The sequence below is a fragment of the Pavona decussata genome, unplaced genomic scaffold (genome assembly GCF_977016875.1).
Source record: "Pavona decussata unplaced genomic scaffold, jaPavDecu1.1 SCAFFOLD_238, whole genome shotgun sequence".
Classification (NCBI taxonomy): Eukaryota; Metazoa; Cnidaria; class Anthozoa; order Scleractinia; family Agariciidae; genus Pavona; species Pavona decussata.
This window is the reverse complement of record NW_028145643.1, coordinates 2,045,629-2,064,210: the sequence shown is the minus strand read 5'-3', so window position 1 is coordinate 2,064,210 and position 18,582 is coordinate 2,045,629. Positions and strand designations below refer to the sequence as shown.

At 37.4% G+C, this 18,582-nt stretch overlaps 1 protein-coding gene across 2 annotated transcripts in view; it reads left to right on the top strand.

Annotated features, from left to right (window-relative positions):
• The window catches only part of LOC146457732 (transient receptor potential cation channel subfamily M member-like 2), a 33,604-nt gene that overhangs the window by 1,220 nt on the left and 13,802 nt on the right, over window positions 1-18,582 (top strand). Inside the window, exons 2-17 of one of the 2 annotated variants that reach the window (XM_085091629.1) lie at window positions 244-444; window positions 1,480-1,530; window positions 6,022-6,110; window positions 6,646-6,817; window positions 7,943-8,141; window positions 8,897-9,042; window positions 9,870-10,068; window positions 10,940-11,105; window positions 11,891-12,038; window positions 12,317-12,395; window positions 14,116-14,216; window positions 14,654-14,788; window positions 15,754-15,798; window positions 16,346-16,505; window positions 17,105-17,330; window positions 18,254-18,479. In XM_085091629.1, coding sequence (XP_084947755.1) covers window positions 289-444; window positions 1,480-1,530; window positions 6,022-6,110; window positions 6,646-6,817; window positions 7,943-8,141; window positions 8,897-9,042; window positions 9,870-10,068; window positions 10,940-11,105; window positions 11,891-12,038; window positions 12,317-12,395; window positions 14,116-14,216; window positions 14,654-14,788; window positions 15,754-15,798; window positions 16,346-16,505; window positions 17,105-17,330; window positions 18,254-18,479 — 2,298 coding nt within the window. In that variant the 5' untranslated portion in view covers window positions 244-288. The remainder of the gene's footprint in view (window positions 1-243; window positions 445-1,479; window positions 1,531-6,021; window positions 6,111-6,645; window positions 6,818-7,942; window positions 8,142-8,896; window positions 9,043-9,869; window positions 10,069-10,939; window positions 11,106-11,890; window positions 12,039-12,316; window positions 12,396-14,115; window positions 14,217-14,653; window positions 14,789-15,753; window positions 15,799-16,345; window positions 16,506-17,104; window positions 17,331-18,253; window positions 18,480-18,582) is intronic. The other variant, XM_085091630.1, reaches the window with a different exon arrangement.

Here is an 18,582-nt window from a genome sequence, read left to right as displayed (position 1 = left end):
GCCAAGTGGTCGGTACCTCCTGTCATTGGGATTTATAACCTATTGCAGCCTTATCAATTTGGAACTCACTCACCCTTCCCCAAGGAAAAAAAAGTGTCCTCTGACAGTCAGCGTAATTTTATAGAAGATACAAAATTTAAAAATGTGCATGTTAATGGCTAATGTGAACCAATAAGGCTCAGAGACAAGCTTCACTTTCAATATCTATTAATACGTTATGACAATTTTTGTTTGTTCTTGCAGATTGAAACAGCAATTATCGGGTCACCTTAAAACTTCAGTCTGAAAATGTTGGGTTTGAAGCCCAATAAAGTTCAGGCAGTCAGTTCAGTAAGTTTAGCTGGCCTTCCCACAGATACGCTGATTCGCCAAGGTTCCGGGAAGGCTCGCCGGCACTCCAAAGGGTCACTATCTGGATCACTACATGGATTTGAACAGCTAGAGGTACATGTACTTTACTGTGTGAATTTTATTTTCGTTCTTAACTCTTGCATCTCACGCTGAGAATTATTGTTTCTATAATTGTCATTTATTGTTTAGTGTATGAAATCATGACCTAAACATCTCTTTGTCTTTCAATGATTATTAATTATAATTTCTGTCATAGGATGATAAGTAAAAGTTTTAGTTTGCGGTGTTAATGTTTTTTTCGTATGCTAATTTCCAGCGTTCACAAAAGCATCATGTTATGAACTCTCTTGACACACGCTTTTCCAGGAATATTTTTGAAGCCGTTCAAAAGACTCGCAGCACATGTTTTATCGGGCCTAAAACCACTCAGCTGCATCTCTTGGTTTTAAATCCCAATAAAACACTGCTGGTCGTGTACATTACATAATGTACCGAAAAAAATTATTGGGTAACATTAACTATTAATTAACTAAAGTAAAACTTTCAACAGTCATAACTACCAACACATAAACCATGGAACTGTAAAATTCTAATAATTTTATTTTGTATTATGTAAATTTCTAAATATTTAATGTCTTAAGGTTTGATGAAACTTGACAAAAATCACATAAATGATAATAAATTACAAGGTGTTCTTAAAAATTGAAATTGTGAATCTTCAGGGGGAAAATTGACACTGTGTGATTAGTTTTAATCTTTAATTCACATTTTTCTAATTTTGTAAGTGTATTGAGTTTCTTAACCCTTTTCTCCCTAATATCAAAGAACAAATTCTCCTATCCTGTCCCTATACATTTCTGATAAAAGTACTGTGGAGCAGTTATTAAAAATTTAAGAAAATTGAAAAGACCTTGGGTGATCATGTCCTTAATTCTCATGACCTCAGGGGTTGAATAAGCATTGATATTACAAGGTGAAATTTGATGCTGATCACTGTTAGGGCTAAAAGGATTAAGTGTAAAGGAACATAAAAAAAATAATAAAAGTATTTTTGTTTTCATTTTTTAAACATTGTTTTTCCTCATTCTGTATTAAATGAAAAGATAAATTTTGATAATAATTTTTCAGTTTTTCTCAGCAAATGGCAGTAGGCGCGTTTCATCTTTAACAGCAGTGAACGTAAGTATAAAGCAACTACTGTTAAAGCCTTTATCTGCTGAATTTAATACATTAATAAAATAACTAATAATTAAAAGTGTTATGATAAAAGTAAACTTGAAGCACGAAACATTGCACTTAGTAAACACATTTAACATGTATTTTGCTAAATTCCTATTGATAACAGTATTTGTTTAGATATATACATGGTATTACCTATTTAATAAATCTGAATGACATGCTGTCGATTCAGCATTGAATCACAAATATAAGCAGCAATGGTTCTACAAACATGCTGAAGGGATCACCCTGACTGAAATAAATATTAAACCATCTGTTCTGTTGAAAAAGTTTTTATTTACTAAAACTGATTTGTTTTCAGTAGACACTTGCAAAAATGGAAAGTAAATCTTTGAGGGAAATATGCTATTAAAGAAAAGTATTGTGGGTTGGTATGACATTTAGTTCCGGGAGAAAACTTAGACATCTTAGGCTTTCTGTTTTAGAATACATTATTTTTGACAGCTGTGAGCTAAGCCTCAATCATGACCTCTTTTTGGACATACAAAAACAGGTTTAACAGGTTTTGCAGTCCTAACTGAATCGAGCTCCAAGTTTATACTTGTACTGATTCAATTTCGTATCAGCTGTGCAAATTATTGAATAAAGAAATAAAAAATGCGCCGAGTGCATTGTTGAGTTATATAAGCACCCAGGAATTTTTAAGAACATGAGAGAAGTGCAGAGAGGCACGAGGCATAGGCGTGTGCCTCTCTGCACTGCTCGAGTGTTCTTAAAAATTCCCAAGTGCTTACATAGCTCAACAATGCATGAGGAACAAGTTTTTTATTTCTTCTATAAAATATAAACAATCGCAACTCCTCAGACAAGTGCGAATTTTAATGAATTAACATCAAGTTTCTCCTTACACGAGATAATGCGTAATATAAGAGCGCGCGCTCTTGCCGATCACGACAGGGCACGCGACAGCGTAATCAAGTAAAAAGCAAACTGTTTTTAGTTTTTCGTCTCGTCGTAAGCAAGTTCAAGAAGTTAACTCCAAGCCAAGTTTAAGGTTTTAAGGTGTTGAGAGACAAATTGAAGTTAATTTAAAGTCTGGAAACATCAGTACAAGAGACTGTTCTTTGGGAATCGCTGGAGTGACAGCGCATTCTGTCTCTGAATTTCTCAGATTTTTCACAGGCAAAAAATCTGATGTGTGCTCCGTGCATATGTACAATTATAATGCACGCACCATTGTCCATACGTATGCTTCGTGCATTGTGGAGTTTAATGCATGCCTCAGTTTGACCAATCACAGTGCTTGCTTGACTCTGGCTATTTTATAATCATGTTTACTTGGGTACATGAACCTATTGTTCAGCTCAGAACATAAAATGTTATTTGTTTTATGCAGTCACAGAAAGCAGGACATTTCATGAGACCCACATAAATGTGGCGTTGGTTAGGATCAGCTGTTTCATACATAATTTTCTGTACATGAGCAAAAAAGTAGTAAAAATTAGTTGATTGAGGACTTAAGACCAATCCTGAATAAACAACATGCAGCTTTACAGATCTCATTCAGCACTGCACCTGCCTGGATCCACTTGAAACTGAACCTGTGTAAACAATTAAGCCTTTGTCAGAGCTAGTCTGCCAACCTGATCTATTGGTTGCACCGCTTTGAGGAACTAAATATATACCAGTCCTTCAAATTTCTTCAAAAAGGCTCATACCAGTTTCTGAGTAAAGCATTGTGAAAAAAAATGGTGATCAACTGGCCTGTCTGGCTGGCTTTTGTGTGATAATACTACAGATGTATATTTAACTTTATAAGGTCACCACCCAACATTTGTCTACTGGCAAGAAAGAGAGCAATTATATTTTAATTTACAATTTTATGGTACATTTTGGCTTGAATGTGATTCAAACCCATGACCTCTGCGATGCCAGTGCAGTGCTGTGACTACCGACTGAGCTATCAAACCAACTAGGAATTGGTCATTTTGTGAATTTGTGATAATGCCCATAGAGGTGAAAGAATGGAAGAGAAAAATATAAAATTCACATATTTGAACTGCAGATATAATAATTAATAAATGGCAAAAAATAAATAAATTTTTTTCAGACCTTGTTTTAGCATCTGCTAATATTAGTTGTGTACTTATAACTGTGATGGTCTCTCATTTACTTATTGTTTAATCAGAAACTTTAAAATATTTGAATGCCATATATTTCACATCCAAAGAATTTTTTGTTAATTGTTTGATTAATTTTAATGAAATTATTAACCAAAAGTAGGAAAATAAATGCATTTGAAAATAAAAGATATCAACTGGTTTGGATACAGATAATTTACATAAAAGTGACATTAGACTTCAATGGAAACTGAAATTCATTTGAGACGGTGGGAGTTCAAGAATGTCATTGGTAAATATTTACATATGTACTGTCAACATTATCCTAATGTTCAAACATTCTCTCAGCTAGCAAGTAACTTCTTTTACACATAGCTATCAAGTTACTTGTGAAATTTATTTTTAGTAAGCTGAGTGCATTTTTCTTAGTGTTATTTTGCACCTTAATAATATTGCATTTTTTAAACTATATTTGGTAATTTTATTAATTAAATGCAGGGTCCTTCTGAATACCAGCCATTGAACTTAATGGGCTAATTCCTACTGAAGTAAAGCTTACATGTATTTACTTACTTACTATCCAGGGAAAACAAAATAACGAATGGTTCAAGATGGCTGATTGTTGAGATAGCAAAGTAGTCTTAAACATTGTTGTCTAATTGAAATTTGAACGAGCCTATTGGGCTAAAAGCTGAGAGTCTAGGAGCCCAACCTGTGAATGTTTGTTGCTTCAGCAAAATATTTAGGCTGCCAGAGAAATTTCTTGGGCGCCCGGCCCAGGCTACCGGGTCCCTGTGAGGCAACAGCCTTATCGCAATAGCGTAACTAAGAATTTTTTTACTTGAGAATGATTTAATGGTGAACTTCAGTGCATTTACTCCTTTTTCCTGTTTTCAAATACTAAAAATACTGTTGGACACTGCTTCTATTATTGTTTGCAAATGTGGTAGAAATTGATGATCTCAGTTACACGGTAGTTAGTTTACCTTTTCCATTTTGTACATTGTAATTGTAGAAATCTGCAAGTTTTCTGTAATTTTCCAAAAAAAAATTTGAAAACTTATAATAACTTATTGATTGTATTTTATTCACATATTTTTAGAAGATTGGTTTAATCCATTTTGATCAAACTGATATTTTCTGTGTGTTTTATTTTTAATTTATTGGGCCATGGATGATGAGTAACCCTGCTGGAGACACTAAAGCAGATGTTTTAGTAAAAACTATTCTGGAAATTTGGGTCTTGTTTGTGCAATGTTGACCTGTGTATTTGCAAGACCATAATGAGGAGAAAGATGGAGAAGCTATATCATGGCTTCTATTACCACAAATGATAAGGAATTTGGGCTACAATGTACATAATCCTTTGGGAAATCCTAAAAAACGTTTTTGAATAAATTATGAAATGTGATCTTTTTATATGCTAATTTGAATTGCCAACCTTGAATTAGTAAGCTCATGTCAATAAGTTATTGGTTTTGTTTACTGGATGCTTCAAACGTTAGTAGTAAAAACTGGAATATTGTGGAGTTTGTCTTTGACCTCAATATTTTTATGTGAAGGCATTAAGTATCACTGACAATATGTTTCTATTTGTGAGTGTTTGCCTGAAATTTTGATAGCTGTTGGCTTGTGGTTTAATCATGAAGGAAAAAACATTTTCACCACTATATGAGGTTGATAGACGTGGTAGCACAGTTTCTCTTAAGAAATTTGGTCCACATTCGGTAAGGTTGCTTCATAAAATTAATTTCCTGAACTTTTTTTCACTTTAAAAAATTGAAAAACAAACAGAACTTGAAAAGGGTGTTGTTCAAAAGCTTTGATTTGAGTGCAAATAATATACCAGGATTTCAGCCACAGATTTGTGCGGCTGAGGGCTTTACTATCCCAACAACAAGGCAGTGGGAAGTTTTATGTCAATACTGCAGGTCCCTTTAATGGGCATCATATTACACAAGTCAAGTGACTTTGTAAATCTGAGAGTGTTAAATTTTTGATGGTTAAGTAATTCAAAAGTTAGTTGTGCTAGATGTGTTAATTTGTGTGTGTCAGAGCTGAAACAATGTGTTGATATGTACTCTTTTCTTAAAACTTAAACCTTTATATTCTTTATGGATATTTTTTAATGTCTGTGCATATTTTTAATCTTTTATCTGCAGTTCAAATATATGTTTTATATATTCATATTCATTTAATGTCCACCAGAAGACACTGAAGATTTGGCATTTTGTAAATGGCTGTGTGCATGACAGTTTATGTAAATTCAAACGTTTTTTAAGCAATGCATGTACAAATGTACCAGGTATTGTACATTTCGTATTGAGTTGTCAAAACAAAGTATATTTAATTTGTTTTTTTTTTCCTTTAGAAAAGTAAAAAGTCATGGATTGCTGGCAATTTTCGACGAAGAGAGTGTATTAAGATCGTTAAGGATGCCAAGAAATCAGCTAATGCAGTGTAAGATGTTCAATATAATCTTATCATGCGCACTTGATATAAATCAAAACTTTAATGATTTGACATTGAAGGCCCATGTTCACCCAAATTGCATCTTATTATTAAAGTAAAGGGAAATTGGATGTCACACAAGGCAACCTCCGAAACTATCAGGGAGACCGATAGATGTGCAAGCTGCATTTAACAACATCCATTTCCATTTCAAGGACGGTCAGTGAAAATTCTGGGGGGGGGGGGGGGGGGGTTAGTGGTCTCTAAGTACAAAATTGTTAAAGGAAAGTATGAAGCTAAACTTCAATTTCCAGAGAAGTAAGAGGGTAGGTTCACATAAAAAAAACTCTAGGTGGAGAGGAGGGGGGTGGGGGGGGGGGTATGAGGCAACCACTATTTCTGGAGCAACAGATTTTAATTTAAACCTTAGGTAAATATGAATGGTTTCTGGTAAATAGTTGTCTGTGTATGTTTACATGTAAAGCTGGATGCAAATGCTTCAGTCTCATATAATTTTCATAATTTCATAAATATCTATTTTCAGTGACCCTTTCTGTTTGTGTGGAAGAAGGAAGTCAGGGCATGACAGTAATGTAGCACGTGAAGACACCAGCAGTGATCAGTGGACTCCGGAGAGGTGTACTCGGCAGGTACACACTGATGCTTATGGCGAGATTGACTTCCTGGGCCAAGGCAAGCAGACAAAGAGAGTTCCAGTAAGTTAATTAACTGTCTTCCCCTCAAAAAAGATCACTTCATTTACGTGTCAATGTTACTTTAGCACAGAGCACTAAATTGTGGATAGTGGAGACACTCTCCAGATCAATTTGGAATTTGAAAATGTTGGTTTTTGAGGAGAGGAGAAAACCAGAGTACGGAGAAAAACCTCTCAGAGAAAAGATGAGAACAAACAACAAACTTAACCAGGCACATAATTATGACGCCGAGTCCTGGAATTGAACCCAGGCCACACTGATGGGAGGCGAGTGCTCTTACTGTGGTATCCCTGCTCTCATTAATGTTAAGGAAAAGAGATTACACAATAATCCCAGCCAGAATAACGTGTTATTTTACACTGTAGTATATAATTATATTTATGTTATTTTATTTAGTTAACTGTGTACAAATTTGTACCTACTCATGAAAGTAATCAAAGGGTGTAACCTATACAGGTCAACAATTTACAAACCAGTTTGGTTTATTTTTTTATCTTTCTTCTAGATTGTGACAATGAAACTGAGTCAACGGGAGATGAAAATTAAACTGGCAGTTTGAAAATTTTAAAACCAGTAACAAAAATTTAAACTAGAAGGCATAAATATCTTGGTTCACAATAAATGAAGGGCTCACTCAGGGCATAACCGACCTATAGCGCCATTTTAGCTCAGTTTTGGCTCAGATTTGTTGAAATTTTGCATGTACATGTAGCTAGGAAACGTTGCCCCAAAATATTTTTATATGCTGTTTTGCACTTCATTTTGTGATAAAAACAGAAATCTTGCCCATAATCATGTCTTTACTGTAACCAAAGTATAACAAAAAAAAAAAAAATAAAAGATCATTGGGCAATGTTTTGTAAAGGAAACAAGGGTGAAATACAAAAATTCAGCAAAACTGCTAGGTTTGATTACCAGCCACTATTGGGGAAAATGAGTGCGTACTCACCCCCTCCCCGAGTACGCAAGGGAGCGGCGGAAATTGAGCCTACAAAACTGCGTGAACCAAAAAAGTACCAATGGGTCAGTTGTGACCTGATCCTTATACAAGCTACATATATTATGGAAATTATAATTATAGTAAATTACTGACAAAAATACATGTTTTACCTGTTTATCTTGTAGTATGTGCGCATGTCTCATGACACTGATGTCCAGCTCATTCTCAAGTTGATGTTGGAAAGATGGAATCTTGAAATCCCAAATCTGGTTATTTCTGTGACGGGTGGAGCCAAAAGTTTTGTCCTCAAACCCAGATTAAAAGAAGTGTTCAGAAGAGGTCTAATAAAAGCAGCTAAGTCAACGAGTGCCTGGATTATTACAGGTTTGTATTCATAACAGTAACAATATCAACTATGGCTGCTTTCCACATGTCAGAACTTGCCAGCCAGACCAGTGGGTCCATACCAATTGATAATAATAAAGATAATAATAATAATGATAATCATAATAATAATAATAATAATAATAATAATAATAATAATAATAATAATAATAATAAGTGAAGTGAAGTTGTCTGGCGGACTGCAGGACAGTTCGGTGTCTCTGAACATCTAGACTATGACTTTTATATATAATATGTATATATATTTTATTGATTTATTCATGTGCTATTTTAAGTTTCGCTTGGCTCACAGGTTATGCTATGTGCCTTGTGTTGCTTTCTGATACTGTGCATACAGATAGTCTTACTGCGCATAATAATAATCATCATCATCATCATCATCTTTATTATGCTTTTTTCGGCGTACATGGTTGATCTTTACAATTTTGTAGAGGAAGGACTGAAGGACTGATTCTAGGAATTCTTCAAAATGACACATTCTGAAAATTGCGTGCGTTATTTTGAAGGAGTTCCAAGAAGTGGTGAATGAACTGCACGTATTGTTCAAATAATGTACATTCCGTTTGTGAAATGATCGATCTGGCCAGCCAGTCCTGACAAATGGAATGCGTCCATAGTTTGACCTTCAACCTAAGCCTAGTTTCCAAGCATTTTTTTCGCTGACATGGTTGCACCCTCCAGAGGAGTTAAATCACAGTTTTTAATTTTGTTTGCATTGATTTTGTACAATGTAGGTGGAACAAACACTGGTGTGATGAAGCATGTGGGTGAAGCAGTGAAAGAACAAGAAATCACGTTCGGCAGTGAAGACAAGGTTAATGTGATTGGGATAGCTACATGGGGCATTGTGGACAGGAAGGATTCACTCATAGCTCGCAAGGTAAAATACTACACACTATTGTCAAGGATTTTTAACCCTTTTTAACCCTAATTTCTCCTCACAATATCACTACCTGTTATGAGAAATAAAGAAAATGATCACCAAAGATAAAATGTCTGATTTGTGAACAAATTCTCAAAAGTAGTAATACATGAAAAGATATGTAGAATTGTAAGAAGAATATGCACGTTGATATTGTGGCTTTAAGTGTGAATTATCTACGACAAAGGGAGGGGAGGGCGAGAGAACTACAACCTTGTACACCATAGCAAAGAGAGTGGGACATGAAATGAGGTGGAGTGAAACTGATTAAAATAAAGAAGTAGGTTATTTTGAAGTCCTTTTAAGCATCAAATTTCATTCAAGGTGTACAAAAACTACCAAAAACACAGGAATCTGTAACCAGACAGATGGCAAGTAATGATACATTTCATTTTAGAGGTACATGTAAATGGCCTAAACATGAAACAGTGCAGATTCAATCGTATCTGTATCCTTCTTGAATATTACAGGTGAGCCTGTGGTCAAATATTATTTTGTTTAAAGAGGATCAAGACAACTACAGAGTGACCCAGTTGCCTTGTCTAAGTTGGCTAAGTGCAAAGGTTTTCATGTAAAAATTATTTTTTTTTTTTTACATATGAATGTAAACTATTTTCATAACAAAAACTATGCGCACAACCTCACTTTCATAATGAGGTTCGGAGCAACTCGGAAATGGCCTATTATTGTTCCAATGTTTTATACTGTGAGGAATTCATGGACTTGTAAGAAATCAAAAACAAGTTTAGTTATCAGGTTGCCATTCTATTTTTTGTTGTGTGCAGGACCAGAATGGACTGTACCCAGCCACATACCGCATGGAGAATGTCCCAGGGTCCAGTGGGGCACTGCTGGACTCCAATCACTCGCATTTCCTGCTGGTGGATAACGGAACTGAAGGGAAATATGGAGTGGAGATTGATCTACGATCAAGATTTGAGGAGGCAGTAATGAAGGTCAAAACTGACTCCAGATCTGCTGCAGGTACGTACACAATGAACACAGACCTGACAATACATAACTGACCTACACGTATAGTGTATTAATTTTTTACTAATTTTATGTTGTTTTACCTCAAATCTACTGCTTTTTTTTGCATGGATCCTTCCATTCCTCCAGGTAACGTTGCCTCAATGTTTTATCCTCTGCTTTGCACTTCGTTTTGTGATAAAAATTGACAATTTTCCCATAGTCACTGGTTTGTACTTCAAATGAAGTGCAACAAAGCCAAACAATCTCAGGGCAACGTGTTCTGAAGAAATTGAAGGCCACCTGCAAAAACTCTGCCAAATATAAGCCAAAACACTTACAGGTAAAACTATCTTATTTTATGTAAATGCAATACATGTCAGTAAAACTCGCATTTACAAACGTTAAATCGATTGCCCATCAATTCATTGCCAATGTGATCTGTGAGGCCCACCCTCCATTGCAAGAGGAGGTCCATCGCATAGCACAAGATACATGTAGGAAGCAGTGGAGAAGCTCATGGCCGACTGCATTGCAGTCGGTAGAGTGAGTGAGTGAGTGACATGTCGGTCCTTCAGTTAAGCTATAACTTCCTATTGGAAGGAACAGTAATGATCGATTGATTTATTCTGTGTGAATCTAAATTTTACATAAATCATGCATCCAACAAGTAATGCAATGTGTTTACTTGGCTTGCATTGGCACTTTGCTACTCTTTATGATGGGTAACTGTACGCCAAGTCCGGGAATCAAACCCGGGCCGCATTGGTGAGAGGCGAGTGCTCTCACCACTGTGTCATCCCTGCTCCTTTGGTAACCAGTACCATAAATAGATGTTGATTACAAAATTTGCTGAATACCACGTACACGTGCTGTATTTCTGCAGGTGCCATTGGTGTTCCTGTGGTACTGTTGGTTCTGGAAGGCGGACCTAACACTGTTCGTACCATGTGTGAGCTCATCAAAAAGAAAATCCCAGCTGTAGTCGTGGATGGAAGTGGCCGAGCTGCTGATTGTGTCGCCTATGCTTACAGCCACACTGTTAAGAAATGGTAGGCTTTTTATTGAGAATGCAATTTTATGCAATTTATCATAATTGATAAGATATTTATGATAGATATTTATGATAACTATCCTGATTGTAATATTTTCTTGTTACAGTCAGTTCATATCACGCATAACCAGTATTTCTGAGATTGAAATTAATATTCGAATTCCTCTTTGTATTCAATGTCTGGCATTTGAATGAAATCTTGAAGATTTCTTTGGAAATCTTGCAAAAAAGACGCATTAATTGAAGAAAAAAATTCAAAATACTTGGGAAACAATTGTTGTTTCTAAAATATTCAGTGCTGTAATGTAAAGAAAAATTTGTAGCTTTATACCATTAATAAACTACGGAAATTGCTATGGGAACTCAGAAAACTCAATGACAAATGTTCAAAAGTGACATAATTTTATATTTCAAAACTCTGTTCAAATTTCAAAAATACTGGTCAGGCGTGATGTAGATTGATTGTAAAACTATTATTAAGTGTACCCCTACTTACGACTGTCACTTAGCCTTGACTGCATAATAAACAGGTTAAGACTAAAATAAAAAGAGAATAATGGCCCCCTAGGCATGTGTTGAAAGAAATGTTTCCAAAACACTACATGAAAGGTTTTCAACATCACTACTTATGTCATTGGTTTTTAAATAAGTTGATTTGACAAGACGTGAATCATTTTTACACACTACACTATGTCTGATATTTAAAAACAAAATCAGAAATGTGCTTCAGTTAAGTCAATGTTTAAATTGATTTTTTTTTGCAAATGGTCTCTTCTTTCATAGTGAAGGCAAAACGACTTGCAACATCATTGATCCAATGTTTGAAGGCAAAATACGAGCCAAGGTTGCCGAGATGTTTCCATTTATGAAACCAGAAAATGTCAGTGAACATTACAAGATGATTGAGCAAGTGCTTGAGGATGAAAAAATGGTGAGTAAGCTCAAGAATATTTTCGTTTCCCCTCTTTGTGTGTTTGACAGTAAGTAAGACGAGACAGTGAAATATAATTATGTATTCATATATTTCACATCCAGGACGGACTGCTGTTAGGGAAATGGTTATAACAAGTTTGTTCGAAGAGGACCCACCTTGCCTGGGGCAGGGGAGTTTATTGAAGATACCACCTATCTCATACATACTGTATGAACCTGCAATAAATTAAAGCAGTGACCAACTAACGCTTTTTGTTGTTTGGTTTTTGTTTTCAGATCTCAATTTACAGGCTTGATGATGAAACAAACATTTCCCAGGATATTGATCTTGCTATCCTGAAAGCCCTCTTAAAAGGTATGACCAGGACTTTGTCATATTTTTCTCTGTCTTTGTGTGACTTTGTGACCATTGTATTATGTAATGTAATACACCTTTCAAAAACTTGCTCTAACTCTTTGACTCAGCTTTTTGTCTTGCATAATTTACTGATGGATCAGTGAACTGCTACCTCATGGGTTGAGTAGAAGGAAGTCAGTCCAGACATACAGGTTAAACCTGTGAAGCAGGTTAGATGTAGACTAGGTAGTTTGAATATGTGTCAGAATGTGAAGGTGAGCAAAGCATATGGAGATGGTTAAAGTACTCTCCTCTTACAAGCCATGTTTAAACCATATACTTTGTATTTTATGTATAGAAGTGGTTCAGTTCGTTGACCACCAAAACCAGTGTATAATTCCGGTTAAAAATTTGTCATTCTTAAACAGAAAGAGCAGTTACTAATTATACTGCTGATGTGTATAACTTAAAGGGGAAGTATCACAAGCATTTTAACCTTTTTGTGGTGAAAATCGTGCAACAACACCTTCACTTAATTACAGGATAATTCTAGAACATGAAGAAAAAGAAATTAACTGAATTCTTGAAAGGAACAACTTCATGATCTGCTCTGGTGCATTTTGGAAACGAAACTGCGAGAACTTGAAAACAGTCGTCCTAACGTTTTCAACTTGCAGTCCCTTGACTTCTAAGCTAGTCCATCTCTGGCCAGAGACACTCATCGATAGTCTTAGTACACTGGGGTAACAATCTGTGACAAAAGTGAGCAATACTTTTAGGATTCTGTCGATGAAAAAAACGTTTTGGAGTTTTTGATATAACACCAAATTCCCGCGATGCTTCTCCTTTAACTACATGTAACAAAAGACTATTAATGGTTTCAACTCAGCCTTCATGCCAGTGTAGTCGTGAGAAGGACTGTTTGAGATGACATGGACTAACGTTTTGACAATCTTAGCACAAGCCTTCATCAGCGTCAAGAGGACGTCCACTCAGGTTGTCGAAACATCAGCCCATGTCACCTCATCCAGATGATCATTGGCTTTACCTTCTTTTAACGACACAAGTAGAAGTACCAAACACAAAGAACATTCTCTATGTATCTGTCCGTGACTTTAAAGTGTTTTTTGCAAGGTTTTATTTTAGTTCCTTTTCGTTCTCTTTTTTTTTTTTTTTTTTTTGTTCCTTATTGTTTTTCTTGTGTTTTTTCATTAACATTAGTGGAGTTTTTGCGTTCATATTTTATGATATTTTAAGCTATAAAAATCTCCAGAAGTCTTTTGAAGTCCTGAAAAGTTGTCTCTGGGAAAGAGTAGGGATCGCAGCAACCAAGAAGAACCAATCAGGACTTAACTCTTTAACCCCTAATATCATCAAAGAACAAATTCTCCTATCTTGTCCCCATACTTTTCTTATAAAAGTGCTGGGGAGAAGTTATTAAAATATCAAGACAATTCACATTGGGTGATCATATCTTTTAATTAATTCTCATGACCTGAGGGGTTAACTAAGCATTGATATTACAAGGAGAAATTGGATACTGATCACTGTTAGGGCTTAATGGGTTAAACAAAGGACTTGCAACGAGAGGTGCCAAGTTTAACTTTTATACAGGAAAAACAACATTTTCTGTGGTCTCAGCGGTGAATTTATTTAATTTGTTTTCTGAATTGTTCAGTGTTGTACTTCATGCTGTTGACATTGTCCTTGTCATTTTGCTTTCACTTGTGATCGACAGCCAACAGTTCCAGTCCTTTAGTGCAGTTGAATTTAGCGTTGGCCTGGAACAGAATTGATGTGGCCAAGAGCGAAATCTTCACTGATGAAAGGCGTTGGACGGTAACTTCAAACATTTTTCATTTACTTTGATAAAGTGTTGGGATCAAAAGAGCGGTTTTCAATTGAGTATCGAAAGTAATTTCCCGTTTGCTTTGGTTTTGCATTACTACGCTCTGTGATTGGTTAACAAAACTCGCGCCACTTTCTCAACCAATGGGAATCCAAACCAAAACCAATCGTGTTTTTGCCGCACGCGTTTTCCCGCGCTTGGCGCCAGTTACATGTCTTTGCTTCGAATTCTGATTGGCTCGTTATGTTGTTTACATCTGTTGCGATTGGCCAGAGTAATTACTTTGGTTTTGGTTTTACGACACTCAGTTGGAAACCGCTCTGTGACTTGAACATCAGTTAACGAATAAATCAAGATCATTATTGTGTGTGTCTATCGTTGTCATCGTTCCAGTTCAATTTAACAACTTAAGCTTGTTATTTTTCAGACGGAGAACCTGGCCAACCCCATGCTGACAGCATTACTTGATGACAAGACGGAGTTTGTGGAGCTTTTCCTGCAGAATGGTCTGAGTATGAGAGAATTTTTGTCTCCGCAAATCCTCTGTCAGTTGTACGCTGGGGTAAGCCATTCAACAAATGATGACTTAGAAAATTGGAATGCTGATTAATGAGTGCGTGATTTCTACTGAGAATTATAGCTAATATGGGAACAAGAGCATGTACGTCCCGGGGGGGGGGGAATACTCCCTTATATGGGCTCTATAGGTATGTGCGGCGCCAAAGGGTATGGTTTTCCGGCTGTTTCGGTCATAAATAGAGTATCGCTTTTAGCCATTTTGCCGCCATTTTGGTAATAAATAGGGTATAGATTTTTGCACTCTAGTCCTGGGTTCGATTTTTTTTTAGAAGAAGCTACTTCAGGTCATAAATAGGGTAGGGAAAATCGCAGATTTTGGTCATAAATAGGGTAAGGGTTTTGGGAAGCGGGCCGCACACCCCTACCCATTTTTTTTTGGAGTCCCCCCCCCCCCCCCCGGGATGTACGTACACAAGGCAGAGAAAGCTCTCATTTAACGTTTTCGCCACAGGATGACGATACCACCCAGTTTACTTGGCTTCTCGGCTCAAGTTGACAGCCAATGTCATCTCAAGCAGTCCTTCTCAGGACTACATTCACCCGATGATCATTCCTAACCGACTTGTAATATGACTCCTGGCTTCAACCATTTGCCACGAGCAAAACATTCGTTGATTTGATGAAAGTTCATAAGATTGTTAAAGAAGAGCTCTGTCTGAGGATGCTAGGTTCCATTTACGTTATCCCTCAGTTTTGCTTCGCTGGCGAGATGTTGGGTGAAAGCAAGGTTTGGGGCCTTTGGGCGACGGACCCGCAAGAATGAACAGCGAAGTCGCGAGGGGAATGGAGACTTAATATTCGCGCGCGGACAATACCGCCAGCTACACAGGCTACTTCTTATTGGTTGAAAAACTGGCGCGAGTTTTGCTAACCAATCACAAACGGGAGTTAGCTTTACTAACTTGGATGTACTGTGACTAAGATTTCATTTCAATTTTTTTTAATCAGGTTCCAAGTAACAGTGTTATCAAGCCGCTGATTCAACAAGAAATGGTTTGTATATGTTATTGTTAAATTGTTTCAGTTGTGGAGTAGGGGGGTAGGGGGGGGGGGGGCAAACGGGTAAAACGTATGGGATTTGCACCGAGTTTGAACCTCTGTAACTCCTCCCCTTCAGAACTTAAAATTATTTGACATATTTCAGTTACATTATTCCAATTATGGAAATCTAGTAGTAAAGGAGCGGTTGGGGTTATGGCGGACTCCAGCCAATCAGATTGCAAGGATCATACCACGTGATGAAAATGGACCAATCAGGTTGAAGCAGATAACAGATGACTGAATTTGTTCTTCATACTTCACGAAAATAATGTCAGGACAAATGCCTTTAAAAGAAATATTCGTTGTAAAAGTCCGTTAAATTCTAGCGGGGTTAAAGAGGCCCAAAGTGCATCAAAATCCCATACATTGTATTCACGGTTATTTTAGCCGTGTTTGTCCATCCCTCAACAGTCGGGAGCCCGCATAAAAAAAACGGTACATTAGTACAGTTACGCGAGAATAGTGTTAAAATTTTAAAATTTGAATCATTACATTGCAGAACAAGAAGAATGTAAAAGATCTTAGCATGTCCATCGTCGGTGAAGTGATAGAGAAATTGATGGGGGATTCCTATCACAGTATTTACCTTCGGGATCCCCGCTACTTCCAAACAGTTGCTGAAAAATCCCGTAAAGCCAGCTTGGACGTTTTATTTGTGGGTAAGTCACTTAAAGCGGACAGTGAAATTTCCTCTGGTGGTCGCCCATGGGGAAATGATTGCCAACTGATAAAATGTATTGGTGTTTAGGGATTTTCCTCAATCTGGTACCGTATGGTACCGTAACAAATAACATTTAGGATAATACGCAGGTTTACAGTGGGTCTTAAAAGGTTAAAAGAGATTTAACTGTTATTTCGCATAAATTCGTAGAGATTGACTGTCCACTCATTGTCCAGTGAGAATTCAGTGTTAGATTTCGTGAAACAAGCTGAAGGCTACATTGATGGCATCCTGAAAACTCTCCAGGAATCATGGTTGGATAAGCGACTTCCCTGAAGTGTGATTTAGATTTAAGAGCATTTCAGTCAAGACTCTGTAGGATTAATTTGGCCAGTTACTTGACAAGACACTGATGTTTAAACGGGAAAACTAAAGTGATGCCTCTGGAATTGCTATTTAGGACACTTGAGTTGTGCGACTGAAGCGCTTAATAGGAAATGCGAGTGAGGTAGAACAGTGAAGAAAGCCAGTCTTTGCTTAAAACCACGCACTATACAAATATGTATATTAAAATTTTGCTCACATCCGATTTTTCAGATAACCCATTGCATAGATTCGATCCTCTTACAAGACCGTATCGTGACGTGTTTATCTGGGCGGTGCTTAGCAACAGGATGGCAATGGCTAAGGTCATGTGGATCAATGGCCGCGAGCAGATCGCATGCGCACTCATGGCAACGAGGCTGCTCAAATCCATGGCGGCAAAATCAGCAGCTGATGACACAATCACTGACATCAGTGTTGAGCTGGTTGAAAATGCTGAGTGAGTATCAGTATCATATCCCCTGGGGTGGGTGAGGGGCTGGAGGGGGGTGGTGGTGGGGTTACTCTGGTTTTGAACTGTGGGGATAGTACTTGTCTGCAAAAATTTGTGGGGAAAGCACACACTGTTGTTTGACATTACTCAGGGATTAATCTAGAAATTGACTAGCGATTGCCCACTGGTCTCCTTTACAGAGTTCAGAGGGTTTGTGTTTATAACAGGTGCCAGCCAACTCACCATACTTGAACATCTTATTCACGACTTTCAGTACACCATTTACATGGAGTTTCTCCAACGGTAGATCATATTGGTAGCTGAGTTACTTTAGGGCTACACTAGGACATAAAAAATGGCTGCTAAAATGATCGTGGCGAAAAAAAAACTACATTAATGTGAAACGTCGCTGCATCATCGCCACTTCTGACGCGGTTTTTCACAGTTTCTGCGCCAATAAGTTTTTGATCACGGAGCAAAAACTGTTCAAAGGAATAAGTGTTCTCCCATCAACACCGGAACGGTACGTTATGGCTCCAATACAAAAGTTGAGTCGAAACACTGGGGGAAGCGAGGGACAGGCACATCATTTTCCCCTTCTGTTTTCTTTACTAATTTTCCCTCTCGTATTGACCAACAGTTACCCTCGCCCCGACTATCTCTCCCTGGATGCCTCTCCGATGTTAGCTTGCGTAGCAAGCGTAACCATTTGTGCGTTTTTCGTTGTTTGACCGCGTGGGATTTCACTGTTTGACCGCGCGGAAATCGCCTCATTTCGCGCGCGTCCAAAATGCGAAAAATCGGCTTTTTAGTGCAGAAAACTCCACGGAAACTCTTGCTTCGCAGGCTACTTCGATATGGTTTGAAGCCTATCGGTTACATCGTGAGGGATTTTAACTCATGTTGATTCATATGCTTTCATCGTGCAGTGATTTTGAAGAACACGCGATCGGTGTGCTCCAAGAGTGCTATGAAGAAAACGAAACTCTGTCCCAGACCCTTTTGGTGAAGGAACTGGAGTCCTTTGGTCACCTGACCGCGCTTGATCTGGCTGTCATGGCGGAGGATCAGAACTTTATCGCACACGTCAGCTGCCAAGTGCTACTCACACGACTCTGGATGGGAACAATGGCAATGAACACACAGTGGTGGAAGGTAGGGGAATGATTCCTTACTGGGGTAGTGTGGGGTTACGATACTGGAAGTGAATGAACACGCAATGATTGAAGGGAGGTGAACGAATAATGCCTTACAGGGG